At 42.8% G+C, this 14,691-nt stretch overlaps 1 protein-coding gene across 1 annotated transcript in view; it reads left to right on the forward strand.

Annotated features, from left to right (window-relative positions):
• The window catches only part of snapc4 (small nuclear RNA activating complex, polypeptide 4), a 50,527-nt gene extending 36,262 nt beyond the window's left edge, over positions 1-14,265 (forward strand). Inside the window, exons 16-24 of the mRNA XM_063187638.1 lie at positions 1,170-1,275; positions 3,039-3,518; positions 3,760-3,843; positions 4,554-4,725; positions 5,311-5,381; positions 5,680-5,736; positions 10,643-10,670; positions 10,922-12,851; positions 13,649-14,265. Coding sequence (XP_063043708.1) covers positions 1,170-1,275; positions 3,039-3,518; positions 3,760-3,843; positions 4,554-4,725; positions 5,311-5,381; positions 5,680-5,736; positions 10,643-10,670; positions 10,922-12,843 — 2,920 coding nt within the window. The 3' untranslated portion in view covers positions 12,844-12,851; positions 13,649-14,265. The remainder of the gene's footprint in view (positions 1-1,169; positions 1,276-3,038; positions 3,519-3,759; positions 3,844-4,553; positions 4,726-5,310; positions 5,382-5,679; positions 5,737-10,642; positions 10,671-10,921; positions 12,852-13,648) is intronic.
• Positions 14,266-14,691: the final 426 nt, after the last annotated feature.

The following is a 14,691-nucleotide window of genomic DNA, read 5'->3' on the forward strand; positions in this document are numbered from 1 at the left end:
TTTTTTTTTTTCTGGTTTGTGTTGTTTTCCAGTGTTTTTTCTAGTTCTTCTAGTATGCGTTTTGTGTTTTTTTTCCGCTTTATGTTTGCATTTTGTTTTTTTTCTGGTCTGTGTTTGTATTGTGTTTATTCTGGTTTGTGTTTGTGTCGTTTTTTTCCGGTTTGTGTTGCATGTTTCACAGGCCTGCTGCAGAAAAGACTGTTCAAGTGAAGCATGCAACATAGTACACATAATGTGCAGTATATCACGAAAGTGAGTACACCCCTCACAGTTTTTGCAGATTTGTGTATATCTTTTCATAGGAAAGCATTACAGAAATGTCACTTTGACACAATGATTAGTGACCTTTAACAACATATTTAACCGCTTAAATTTCTTGTTCACTCAGAAAAAAACAGCCATTAACGTTTGAACATGTACCCACAAAAGTGAGTTCACTTGTTTACCACCACGCATGCTTGACACCATCTAAAGCAAATTTGTTTATCTTGGTCTCAAGAGAGATGAACAGACCAAGGATATGGATCACTGGAACCATGTTGTGTGATCTGAAGAGACCAAGATTAACAAATTTACTTTAGATGGTGTCAAGCATGTGCGGTGGTAAACAAGTGAGTTTTACAAAAAAGTTTATCCTCCCAATAGCCAAGCATGGTAGTGAGACTGACATGGTTTGGGGATGCATGAATGCTGTCAACATCGGCAATCTGAAATACACCTAAAAGAAACATACATGTCAACATGCACTGTTGCTACTGAAGCAGATCATGATATTCTCCATAGGATTGCATTCAAATCTCACACCAATCTATTTAAGCCAGGTGCACACTCAAAATGTTAAACTTCAATGCAAAGAAAGGTTGAAACGCACACTGATAACCTCCCTTTTAATCCCGTCTTCTCTAACGCATTTTAATCTGGGGTGTATTCACTTTTGTGGGTACATGTTCAAACATTAATGACTGTATTTTGTTTTTTTTCTGAGTGAACAAGAGATTTAAGTGGTTAAATATGCTGTTAAAAGGTCACTAATAATTGTGTCAATGTGAAATTTCTGTAATACTTTCTTATGAAAAGATATACTCACAAATCTGCAAAAACTGTGAGGGGTGTACTCACTTTCGTGATATACTGTAATTAACACATTATGCACATTCTTTGAATTAAAGGAGTTCTTGCATTCCAGGCAAGTGGGTGAAGATCGCCACTGAAGTTCCCAACCGGATAGACAGTCAGTGCTTGGGCAAATGGAGATTACTAACCAAACCCAGTGCTGTAAGTGTGGACTTTTTTCCTCATGCCTTAATACTTATGTGCTGTTCCTATTTTGATCTTGTTGTCCTTCGTTTGAGCTGTTTATACCTTGAGAAATAAAAAAGTATCCATTCCATTGTTAAAAATATCCACATACATACATACATACATACAGACAAAAGTTTGGACACAACTTAATGCATTCTCTTTATTTCCGTGGCTGTTTACAGTACATTGCACATTTTCACAGAAGGCATCAAAACTGTGCATGAACACATGTAGAAGTGCATAACAAAAAATATAAATTCTAGCACTTGTCCATCAGTGATGTCAGTTGTCAAGGTCAGCGACATCAGTATGGCACAGTTAATGACCTCACACGTTTCAACAAGATTATTATTTTTTGTCTATTTTCAAGTAAAAACACCCAGTCAGTCAAGTCAATCTTAATTGATGTATGCAATACAAGCAAGGTTTTCTTGATTGCATAATGAGTCACTTCGAAACAGTGGTGTAAAAAGTAAAAGTAGAAGTGAAAACCTCTCCAAGTAACTGGCTATAGACCAAATGACTCAATATCAGACTAAGAAAATGTCTGTAAAATGCTTGTATTTGCAAGTGCTTAAAACTAGGTTGAAAACGTTGTAAAATTTTAGTTGTACTATTCTAGTGAGTTATTGGAGTTTTGCACCCAATTAAGATTGACTTCACTGACTGGGTGTTTTTACTTGAATATAGACAAATATAAGTCTGTTGAAATATGTGGGGCCATCAGTTGTGCCAAGTTTACGTCAGGTGGACAGAAAGCTGACATTGCTGTTGGACAACAGCCAGAATTGATTTTTTGGTTAAAGGCCAACTTCCGATAAAACACAGTTTTACTCCTTTCCAAGATCGGACGGTCACCCCAAGTTAAACTCACTTGCAAGGCTCTCATAACAGTGCGTCACCTTGTCTGGCTGTGTTTCCCGGTGTTTCCCAATAGACATAAATAATGCAGAGAAACGAGTGAATCACGAAAACCTTTCTGTGTTGTGTCACTTTGAAAGAAGGCGTTGCCCACAAAGGTTTATGTCGACCCATTTTTCTAAAAACATGTCGAGTAATTTTTTTCTGCTTGTTTTCAAAACAAGCAACGTCTGGTGGCCCGAAACCTAGCTTAGCTTAGCTATCAGCTAGTTGCTACTCTCAGGTACACACACAGCACAAAGCCTCATACATACTGCAAGCCCACTCTGGTTGCTCCGTGCCTGCAGCTCGCCTAGGAGTCGCTGTCGAAAGAGCACAGCCCTGAATGGAGCCTGCACGCCTCCGTTGGCGCCCCTATAGTACAGTACCACCCGGGGAAGTGGCGACTCTGTTTCCCATTACATTCTCTCCAAGAACAGGAGGACTGAGCCAGTCAGAGACGCATTTCCACGAGAGCAGGAGGAGTGAGCCAATCAGAGACGCATTTCCACGAGAAACCCGGAACACCCTCTCGTTTCTCCACAAGCCACCTTGCTAGCTTGCAAAAACGGCTTGAAACAAAGCAACCAGAACATTTTTTAAAACAGGACCAACGCGTAACACATTCAATAACAATGGGGAACACAGCAATATTAATGAAATGACGTTGAGAGGCCATCGTAAAGCACATAATTCTACATGTATTCTTGCACAGTTTTGATGTATTTGCTTAAAATGTAAGCCTTAAATGAGTCTTGTTTCGGGATTCAAAATTGATTTCATTGTCAACTGACAATAAAATGAATATTGTGTCGTATTGCGCCCTATCATTCCAGCCAAGAAAGAAGCGCCCACCCAGTACGGCCGTGCCCAGATCCTCCGACACAGCGACCCCCGGCAGCGAGACGCGGCAAACTCCAACTCAGAAACCTGCTGAGAAGACAAGGAAGAAAAGGGGAAAACGAAATAAGAGAAAGAAAATGGCTACTGCTGATGATGAGGACGAGGAAATGTCAGAGGGGGAGATTGAGTACCTCGACAGCGAATGCGAAGAAGAAGAACATGTGGCTTCTCCCTCAGAGCCTGAGGTGTCTGTGCCCAAATACGTCCAGCCTCCGCTCTCAGAGTGGATACCCAGACAAGCTGCAGGAGTGATCAGACTGGCCCTGATCAAGCAGCCCAACAGGGAGGATGGGAACCGCAGCACCACCATCAATGGCTTCCTCCTCCCACGTGTCAATTACACGGCCCTCGACCGCTGCGGTCATATTGCAAAGCGCTTCATAGCACAGCAGTACCAGCCACCAAAACAACGGGTAGAGGAAGCATTTCACGACATTAAAAAAATACTGAACTGAAGATTTTTTATTAATATAGTTTCGTTAACATAAGCACCATTTTTTGACTTATACATTTTATTATTGAAAATGACTATTTAGACGTCCTATCATCTATGTGTGAGTTCTTGCCATTCAAATGTTTTGAGATCACACTTTTTAAACCAATATAAAATGCATTTCTTTTGACAATCCTTTCTCCCCATTCTCCTCATTTCAGACCTATGAGGAGGATACGATCCTAATTCCAGAATACGACGTCAGAAGTGTTTATGAGATATTGGGAATTAAAAGTCAGCAAGCGGTGAGATGACATAAAAAAAAGTCTGAATTGAATTTGCCATGATATAAACAGTTTTCTAAATTGTGTTATTTTCATTCAATGTGTATTTTCTGCCTTGGCTGATTAGCAGCAATGGAAATTGAGTGACCCACTCGTCATCATAGCAAACTTTCAAGTGCAGATTTCAGCAAAGACTTGTATGGAAAAATTTCAGTATTGAGCTCTGGTGCACAAGGGGCAAACGACAGGCTTCTGATAAAGCATACCGTCGAAGAAGTTACATAGCAAAGTGGCTAGTGACACTGAAGTTATTGCTAGCCACAGCCAACTGTTAACCAGCAATTTGGCCCCTTGACAGGTCCCAGTGTCAAGCCCCGGTTGTAATGGCAGCGTTATATCTGTGCTGCATTTTGCTGCTGGTCTACAGCTGTCTTGCGAAAAGGAAGAAAGGAGTCCGCACACAAGAGCTGAATGCAAAATCAAAAACTGTATTAAACAAAGCTGAATAAAGTAAACAAAACCGACAGACAAGGGACAAACATTTCGGGTCAAGCCCATCGTCAGTGTTCTCAGTTTGGGACCTCTCTTGTGTGCGACTCCTTTCTTCCTTTTCACCATACTGTTCTTGGAATTGCGCACCGAGCGAAACGCTCAGAAAAAGACGTTGGCACGGACGCCACCCCACCATTGCTCTACAATGGTCTTGACAGCTGCACTCATATTCTTTCCAGACAGAAAAGGACAAGCGGAAGACGGCTAACCAGCAGCGTAGATCTCTAAAGCGTGGCCCTAACGCACAAGCAGCCAAGACCCAACTCTCCAACGAGCTGATGTCCGTCATCGCCCGCTGGATGGGGAATATCCTCATTCCTCTGCCGTACCATATGAGCCAAATGTTTGAAGGTGAGTGATTGACATAGATGTCGAACACTCGATTCAGCTTTTTCAGCATGGCCAGGCTTTACATGCAGGCCAGGCCTTGCATCACATCGCCTTCAGATTGATGGCTGCACCACCTCCAGAAAAAAACAATGCTGCAATCTGACTGAGCCATTTGCTGCCATACCAAGGGGTGGTCAACATGGCTTCTAGTGTTCACCAAGTCGGAGTGTCATCACAACCACGTGACGTGTGGCTGCGAGCACCGCCATTTTAGCTTTGGGGAAAACTTTTAGCTAGCACAGTTTGTGTCTGCATAGCAGATATGTGAAAAGTGTAAATAAAGCAGGGAAACGCTTCACCTCACCACGTTGTACAGCAAGAGACAAGTAGTATCCAATTTTTGTATGTTTTCAACGTTTTCCGCCATCATAATTGCGGGATGTCTTAACATTCACGCCAAAAAATCCTGGATGTCCGACTTAGTGAATATCTATAACTTAAATACATTTACCATTCAACATTCACATCGTAGTATAGTATACGGCAGCAACATGCATGTATTCAGGTCTGTAATTGACTGATTTGTATTTCCATTTTCATTCTTAGTGGATGTGGTGAGAAAACGAGCAGTCAAAGTTGAGCTTTCGAGCACCACAGTCTTCTTGTCCCTGCTGAAGGTGAGTGCCTCTCCTATACTGTGCCCTCCCCAGATGGTTTTGGGGATGTATGAAGTTGTCTAATGGCTGAGTTGTTTTGAGCCAAGGAACAATTTTTTCGAAGACAAAATGCCAAGGCACAACACCAATTGTAAATGTTAACTGAAAATAAAACCCTATTTTCCTATATTAGCAATGTGCATCTATAATTTCTATAATTTCCCATGGCACACCAGATAATCTCCTACGGCACACTAGTGTTCCCGCCACAGTGGATGAAAAACACTGGTTTAATGAACCGTTTATCTTTTACCATCAGATTCTTCATGTTGACTCTGCTGGTTGCAAGACTGTTATTTCAGCCCGAAGTAACAAAGTAAGTTTAAAACTAAATGCAATTGCATATTTTACATACATACATACATACATACATACATACATACATACATACATACTAAGGCTGTAACGATATTGCATCGAACCGAGGGATCGCGGTACACAGACCCACGAACCCCTATCGCGACCCTTCCTCACAGAATCGCAATGTGCCCTTTTAAAGTTGTTATCCCTCTGTCTAGAACACAACAGTCAACAATCAAAATCAAAGTCAATATCGATATCTTATTATTCGATGTGATTCGATTATTTTTGATATTATTTACAACCTTACTGGAGACTAGAAAGTTTCAGTCCAAATCAGTTTAATCCTGAACCAGGTCTGACGGTACCATTTTAGTGGCTTCAAAAACATGGCTTGATGCCCCATTTTGTCCATTTTGTCCAAAAACATCTAATAAATAATAACTGACAAAAGGCTAGTTTGTGATCTCGATTATAGAAAATCTCGATTATAGAAAAATATTTGTGATATTTTTTCTCCTTATCCCCCAGCCCTACCATTTTTTGTTTAGAACAGAGGCAATCACTGCTTTTAGTAGAAAAGGATGGTAATATAATCGGAAAGGGAATGGTCATGCGCTCTAAGAAATGGTCTTATATTTTCACATTTTCACATCCCTACTTTGAGATGTACACTGTGTCACAACCACTGGCTTGTGAGTGGTAGCAAAATAAAGGGAGACCACGTCGATTTGTGCATTTTTACTAAAACATTTTTACTTTTTTACAAAAAGTCTGAAAGATCAGTAAAATTAATCAATCAAGGGTTTATCAGTAAGTGAGTGTTGTGGTGCTGGAGTGAGGCTGCCGTCGGCCTTGACCATACGGTCTGCTCAACGAGTGAGCCCAGTCAGAGTGGATGAGAGGGAGTAGGCAAACAGGAAGTGCCTCTTTTATAGCTCAACCAGAGAGGGTCTATGGGTAGTACGAGAGAGGAATCTTGCGACTTTTTCCGGGTGGTACTGTCCACTAAGTGGCGCCATCCGGACAGCGCAGAGGAGCGTCAAGGAGCGCAGAGGCTGTTAGAATGAATGGGGTCCCATGGACCTCAACCACAGATGCTGCCATTGCTTTGGGAGAGAATTGGTATCATTGTTTCATTTTATTTTTCCCAAAGGCAGGATAAATTATCCTTTCAAACAGCACTTAGTTTGAATGCAAAATCTCGCTGGATCTTTGTAAAATACGTCTTTATTGTCAATATGACGTCACGAGTGGCTTCACACAGCTGCGTTTGGATTGGTCGGCCGGCTGCATTGCTGTGATCACGACGGCCGTAAAGCAATTTTGTTAGCAAGCTGCTAGTGGAACCTGACTCATAAATGCCAAAGCTGTAGGAAATCAGAAGGACATAACTCCCAGGTTATTGTACATTTCATTGAAATCCACATTGGTTTCTCAGAACTTACAGTAATATTGTCAAGTTTCAGCCGACAGCGAGCACAATTGTCAGTTATTAGCGCCAGCCTTATGGGCTCTGCTGTCTCAACAGCGCTCCCTAGGTGAACTGCAGGCACGGGTTGGAGGGCGAGATTGGACACTGTATGTAAACCCACTGTGGCTCAACCCATTAGCCCAAAGATGTTTCCTGTTGAGGTCAGCCCACAGCTCCACCTGCAGGACTGGAGACAATGGACAGACGATCACTCAGACTAAACTTGGACTTGGACATGGCTTGGGTACAACTTGGACTTGACTTGGGGACAATTCCATCAGTGGCGCTGAATTCAGCGGCGCGTAGGTGCAAAAGCCGAGTTTCAACTAACGTCAGCTTAAACTTCAGGCTGACGCCGTTCCACCACTGAAGATCAGCTGCGCCTTGGCTAGTTTCACTTCTGCCGCACTCATCAAAGCTGGCATTAAGCTCGTGCACATTGTACAGGGGAAGTCCATATCAACGACTGTCGATCATGCGATCATATTGTAGACTCGGGCATGCCTTGTCAAATCAAGTCTTAATCAAAGACGTGATGCGAGCATTTTTAGGTGAGCGGTAACGCAACGGCAACTCTCTGGTTGAGAGGCCCGCGTTCCACCATGCGCAATGACAGATTACGCAATCATCTAAGGGAGAGCCTCGTCCGAACCTCGAATGCCATCATTTCAATGGTGTTGAGGTGGAGATTGTAAACACATATAAGTATCTGGGGGTATATCTGGATAACAAACTAGACTGGTCTACCAATACAGATGCAGTATACAAAAAAGGACAGAGTCTGCTATACTTCCTGAGGAAACTACGATCTTTCAATGTGTGCAACACACTCCTCACTATGTTCTATCAGTCTGCGGTTGCCAGTGTACTTTTTTATGCAGTGGTCTGCTGGGGTGGAAGCATAAGGAAGAGAGATGTTGAGCGTCTTGACAGACTGGTGAGGAAAGCTGGCTCCGTTGTGGGAGAAGAGCTGGAGAACTTCACTTCATTGTCAGATAGAAGATCTTTGAGCAAACTGCTCACCATCTTGGACAATAAGGCGCACCCACTCTACAACACAATCATCCAACAAAAGAGTGTGTTCAGCTGGAGGCTGAGAGCACTGAAATTCAGGACTGACAGACTGGGAAAATCATTTGTCCCTAGAGCCATGCAACTCTATAATTTGTCCATTAAAGGGACACTGTGTGAGATTTTTAGTTGTTTATTTCCAGAATTCATGCTGCCCATTCACTAATGTTACCTTTTTCAAGAATACTTACCACCAGCATCAAATTCTAAGTATTCATTATGACTGGAAAATTGCACTTTTCATACATGAAAAGGGGGATCTTCTCCATGGTCCGCCATTTTGAATTTCCAAAAATAGCCATTTTTAGCTGCAAAAATGACTGTACTTGGACCATACTAGAAAATATGTGTTTTAAGGGTGGTTTATGCCTCCAGTCCAACGTCCCTGCGTCGTAATGCAGTGAGCCGCGCAGTTAACGTAGTGAAGCCCCCCCCATCACGCAGGTACTCTGGGGCACCTCCCCAAAATTGTGTCTCGACGCAGGGAGCGACGGCGTGAAAGGGCGAAAATAGGTATCTGATTGGTCCTCTCGACCAGCCTGCTCTGTCCTCGAGTCGAGAACAAGCGCTACTTCCTTGTTCTAACCTTCGTCGGTCTACGGACTGTGAGCTCTTCATTAAATAAGTTGCCCGTGCTTTGTTGTTTGATTTATTTACACGAACCAAAGACAACAAATGCGCTTGCAAGTTACGACGCTGAAGTTATTTGGACAGTTGAACAGTGGTTCCGAGGTCGAGGAAACATTCCGCTTCGTCCTCGACAAATGAGCCACTTCTTTGTTCCAAACTACCACTGTGGCTGCCAGTGCGATCAAACATGCACGTGATATAAAGATTTAATGTTTCATTTTCATTGTCGTCGAGTCTGTGATGCTAAAAAACAACCGACACGTCTAGTTTACTCTTTGTATTGAAGGCAGTTTGAGCGTGGAATGACATCGCGCAGACCGTGCTTCAAAACAGGGCATAAACCAAAATTAACTGCATCATGGCTGCATCAAGCTCTGTGGCACAAGTAGGAAGCATAACCCGCCCTTAATACTTAGTAAACTTTCATGTAAATATCAAATTTGGCAATAGGCAGCCCAATTTCAATAAGCAGCATAGTTGCAGTACCTTTTTTGACCATTTCCTGCACAGTGTCCCTTTAAGGACAAAGAGAAACTCCTGGACTTTTCTGCATGATCACCTTATTTATTTCTATATACTTTTTTATTTTTACGTTATTTTTACTTCTCTTTTTAATCTACAGAGCAAACTGGAAAAAGAATTTCCCCTTGGGGATAAATAAAGTTTAATCTAATCTAATCTAATCTAATCTAAAAATAAAATGCTTGCATCAGGGTGTTTTAATGTTATCTTCTTTCAGAAGAATTTGTTTTAGGATAAAATAAAGCATAGGTAAAACGTTATGGGCAGAGGTAATTTGGTGAATCATTGCAATGCAAACTCCAAGTGTCGGCGTCTACAAGGTGGTTGTGAAGAGGTTTTTTATTGCCTATGCTGTAAAATGTAAAGGTAACTGTAGGCCTAGGCCTATTGCTTGATAGCAAATGAAGCCAGGCACAAAGTGACATCAAAGGAGAGAATAGGCAAAAGTATGTTATGAAGTTTTCATTTCTATAGCATGTCTCCATGCAAGACTTGAACCATCATGAACCTCTATGAACACATACTTAGCAGCGCACCTGCCCACTGGGCCATTCACTTCTTTGTCTCCGTGAATGGAATTGTTCAATATCATGTTAGTATCAACACTATACAAGTTTTTAAAAATGTGCTGATTATCAGAAATCCTCCGAAATGAAAGACAATGGTAATTATTGTAGTTTTGCTGGCCTTATCATACCATAGATAGAATATTAAAATAGTGAGACTGGTTCGCTCTGATCTCGTAAAATGATGGCGGGAATTAAGTGGAACGTGCCGCTTGTGACACTGTTTCCTACAGGTTACATTTTGTAACACTGATTCATTTAGCCTGGTGTTAAACCTGGGAACTACCAGCTTTGAGTTGGAGCATAAATTACCATGGCAACTCAGCTGAGTTTCAGGTTAGCAAGACTGATGGAACGGATCTGTGTCTAAAAATAGCACAGATTACCGACTTAAACTCGGATTTGGGGTTAACGCCGTTGATAGAATGGTCCCTTGGTCAAATGTGTCTTAACTTGTGACTTGACTCAGACTTGATTCTAAGGACTTGAGACTTACTTGCCACTTGCAAATTAGTAACATGGTCCCATCTCTGCAGTGTGTGTGTGTGTGTGTGTGTGTGTGTGTGTGTGTGTGTGTGTGTGTGTGTGTGTGTTTGTTCATAATACTGTAAATATGACTGTGAAAGCTCAATTAAAAAGACTATTTTTTGTCTTTTTAGGCTCTTGCTGCAGCGTCAAACATCCCAGGTATCGTAAACCCCACTACCACAAATAAGACTGAAAAGGCGATGACATGAAAAAAAAATATTCTAGCAAAAATACACAGACAATGCCACACCACATCTAAATTAATCTAAGGAATTTTGTGATGTTTTTTAAAATCTTGAGGAAATTACTTGAATTTATCATTGTTTATATGTTGCCAAATGCTATACACCACCACCACCTCTAAAGTGATGCAAAAAAGCAATATTGTATTATTTTTTCTCTATCTCCAGCACAGCAGATGAGCAACAGGGGCTTAAAGAAGGTCAAGAGACAAGGGCACCCTTCAGAACCTCTGAAGCGCATTTGCACAAATAATAGTAATAATCAGCAGACACATGTGCTGTATCGGCTTCTGCAGCCACAGCCATCGCAGAGCCACCAATCATCGTCAGCTCCGTCATCTCAACCTGTGGGTCAAGTGACGCAGCCTCGCGCTGTTCAGCCGATACGGCCTTCTCTGGTCCTGCCACCGCCACCACTACAGTCTCAGACTCACAAAGGTTTGCCTCCGGTTGCACCCATCCCGTTGTCACGTGGTGTCCAGGTTGCACAGCCTTTGAAGATGTCTGTAATGCCACCACCTCTATCCACCAGCACCACGAGCGTTTCCACTTCCACAGAACAACCTACCGGACCACTTAAGCGTGTAAGGAAAGCCACACCCAAGGCCATGGAGCTAATGGAAGAGGCCAAAGCGAAGACTCAAAAGGGGAACAAAAGGCCGCGTGTGGAGAACACCAACCCCAGCACAGTTTCGCCCGGCACTTTGGTCCTCGCTCCCTCAATCGCACAAACCCCCCTGAGCACCCAAGATCCTAACAGACTGGTTGCCAATGGTATACCAATGCTTCCGTCAGGGACCACTGGCCTCACGTTACAGAACCCTCTTATGTCTGCAAGTAACACTGACCAAACAAACGGACGAGGACACATACCCCGCGACTTCCCTACGCCAGTTGTTTTTAGCATGGCCAATCCTCAAGGGGGTCCTCCCATCATGATGATACCAGTTCTCCACAGACCAAACGTGGTCACAACCAACACCTCTGGGACTGCTTCTTCCACCAGTGTCCAAGGTGTGGCTGGACGTGTCCCTAGTACTGCAATGACTACTCCCTCTGCTAGTGTACCAGGTGCCAGCACGGGTGCGCCTATCATCTTACTAGCAGCTCCATCCCAAGTTGGTGCCCAAGGTCTCAGGGGTAGTCTGACCAGCACGGCTCTGACAAGTACTTCCACCAATATCGAAGGTGTCACTACCAGTGTGTCAGCTTCCACTGTGACAACTCCAAAGACCAGTACCACAGCTGTTTCTACCAGTGTGCTCACTGCTGCAGTGACGACTGCGCACGCCAGTACTGTTACAAGTGTACTCAATACCGCTGTGGCAACTGTATCCACTCGTGCCGCAACTGTTGCAACAAGTGTGCCCAGTACTGCACTGACTGCTACTACCAGACTGTCCTGTGTGCCTGCTGCGACCACTAGCATCACAAGTGGATGCGCTGTCCTGAATCCGGCTGGCCCTTATCTCACCATTTCTCCTCTCGTGTCATCGGTAGCACTGCCTCACTCCCTGCCCACAGCAGGCTTGCCCAACTTACTCCCACCCCCAGTTGGTCTCATTCAGACCAATTCGGTCTCCCCACTTCCGGTGAACGGTGCCCTTCCCATGACCATTTCACCCATATGCGCTTTCATACCCCCAGGAAACCAGAGTTTGACCACACTCCAGGACACTTCTGGTTTCGATAAAAATGTAATGTTCCTCGAAGACCCAGGTGCCGTGAGTGACTGGATGAGTGGAAGGAGAGGTGCTGTGTCGCCTCCGTCAGACCAGCGCCTGCCTTACCTCCCGCCGTTCGTGGGCAGCGTCAACACCTTGCAAGGTCTCCTCAAGGCCAAGAAGTCCCTCCTAGAACATTCCTTACGGGTCGTGCCTGGCAGAGTGGCAACGTATATCGGCCAATCGGAGGAGGAAGACGTGGCAGACGTGAGAAGGAGAGTGTCCGAGACGTTCCGTGGCAATCCAGCGTACCTGTCTCTCAAGACGCGTTTCCTGGCCTGCTTCACCATGCCAGCTTTCTTGGCTACGGTCAACCCCAGCCCAGAGCCACCCCCATCGGAAGACCTCCAGGCAGATGATATTTAAGCTCAACGGTAAGTACTTAATTGTCTAAAAGTGTTTTCTATCTTTTTTTTTTGACTAGCAGCTATACTTTTTGCTGTTCCATAATCAACAGTTAGTTTTGGCTACATTGCTACTGTTATGGTTACCATTTGCAAGCACATGGATATGGAACGGGGATAAATTTTAGCCAGAGAAGAAAATTCCATGGGTAAGGGAGATAACGGCATAAAAACTACATCCCTGTCTGGGTTGCGTTTGTCGAAAGACTCATTGAGTGCATCCCAATATGCGACCTTGCCTCCTCCACTTGCGCTTGTCTCCTCGCCCCGCCTCCTGGCCCCTCCTCCGTGGAGAAAACGATAAAGTTTCCCAGCTGTCAGCCTCGCCACAACAACTTTTGAGGGACTGTTTTTCATTCACCATCCCAATTGCAAATGAGAAAAAGACTTTACAATTGAGCTTTTGCAAGATATTGAAATACAATGCTGTTGTCAGTGATGTCATCATGACGAGAAGCAAGTGGAGGAGGCAAGTGGAGGAGGCAAGGTCACATATTGGGATGCACCCATAGTTGGCTAGTTAGCAACTTAGTTGGTTGCCAATGGACCGACAAAGTAGCTAACGTACAGTAGTTCCTCCTGGAAGAATGCAATATATATATTTTTGCATTTGTGCTCATAATGTATCTTCACAGTTGATGGTATAGTGGCAAATTTACTGTTGGTTGCAGTGGCAAATATATTTCTTAGGATTTAAGATTGTGTACCACTCAGCCATTTGCCTTTTAGACTTGCTTTGTTTATTTACATTTTCTCTGTCCCTACAGGTCCAGAATGTTCCAGAAGGCTGCAGTGGATTCGAGGCCCAACAGCACTTTATTTTTTAATGGAGACATTACTATAATTGTTCAATGTTAAACTATAAGTTTTCAATTAGTACAAGAAAATGTTTTCTATGATACTACAGTCTGTAGCATTAGGGCATTGTTCCCCTTTTTGTTTTTTCTAAATGTTTAGTTACTGTGAGCTTGAAATAGCCGTTTTGTTTCCAAAAGAAAATACAGTATCTTCAAAGAAGATAGGTGAATAACTTATATTTGTTAAGTGTCCTATATATTTTTGCTATGTTCGTGTTCAAGAATGGTTTTTACTCCCCGTCCTGGCAAAAAAAGATTTTATTGATGTTTCATTTGCATTCCACTGATGACTTCCTGAATATTTTGTACCGCTTTTCAAGGTTTTCCATTATAATATTCTGTTAGTTTCAACATGGTAACAAAATAAAAAATGGAAATTAATTTAAAGCTTAACATCTCACATCTTTCATATTTTTACTGGTCTTAAACAGGGATGGGCAAAGATACAGTTACATGTATTTCCACATACACAAAATACCCAGTCTTTCAATGTTACGATTAAGATACAAAATACACAACACTAACTGTATCAATTATCAAAATACTGTATTTTGTATTTTAAAAATTCCATTGTGTGGAACAGCTACGAATTTGAACAATTAAATTCTGAGAAAATGAAATGATGATGAGAAAACAAAAAAAGTACAAACATGAATGAAAGAGGCCCTGCTGTAAGTAAGTATGTCCTTTATCATCCTACCATGGCGGAATTCATGTGTTGTACCAATATTATACAGGTACATACAACCAGGGCTCTAAGTTAACACCAGCCAACCGCTCAAAATGCTGGTGAAATTTCATTTTGGCTGGTAGGAAAGACCAACTTATTAGCCACCTTGACCAAATGGTGAGTGTGTGCTAGGAAGATCTCATCTACTAGGCATTTTGGCTGGTGGTGAAAATTGTTAATTGAGGACCCTGCATACAACTTTTGCAAAAAATAGACAGCATAC

Source organism: Engraulis encrasicolus, chromosome 21, assembly GCF_034702125.1.
Source record: "Engraulis encrasicolus isolate BLACKSEA-1 chromosome 21, IST_EnEncr_1.0, whole genome shotgun sequence".
Lineage (NCBI taxonomy): Eukaryota > Metazoa > Chordata > Actinopteri > Clupeiformes > Engraulidae > Engraulis > Engraulis encrasicolus.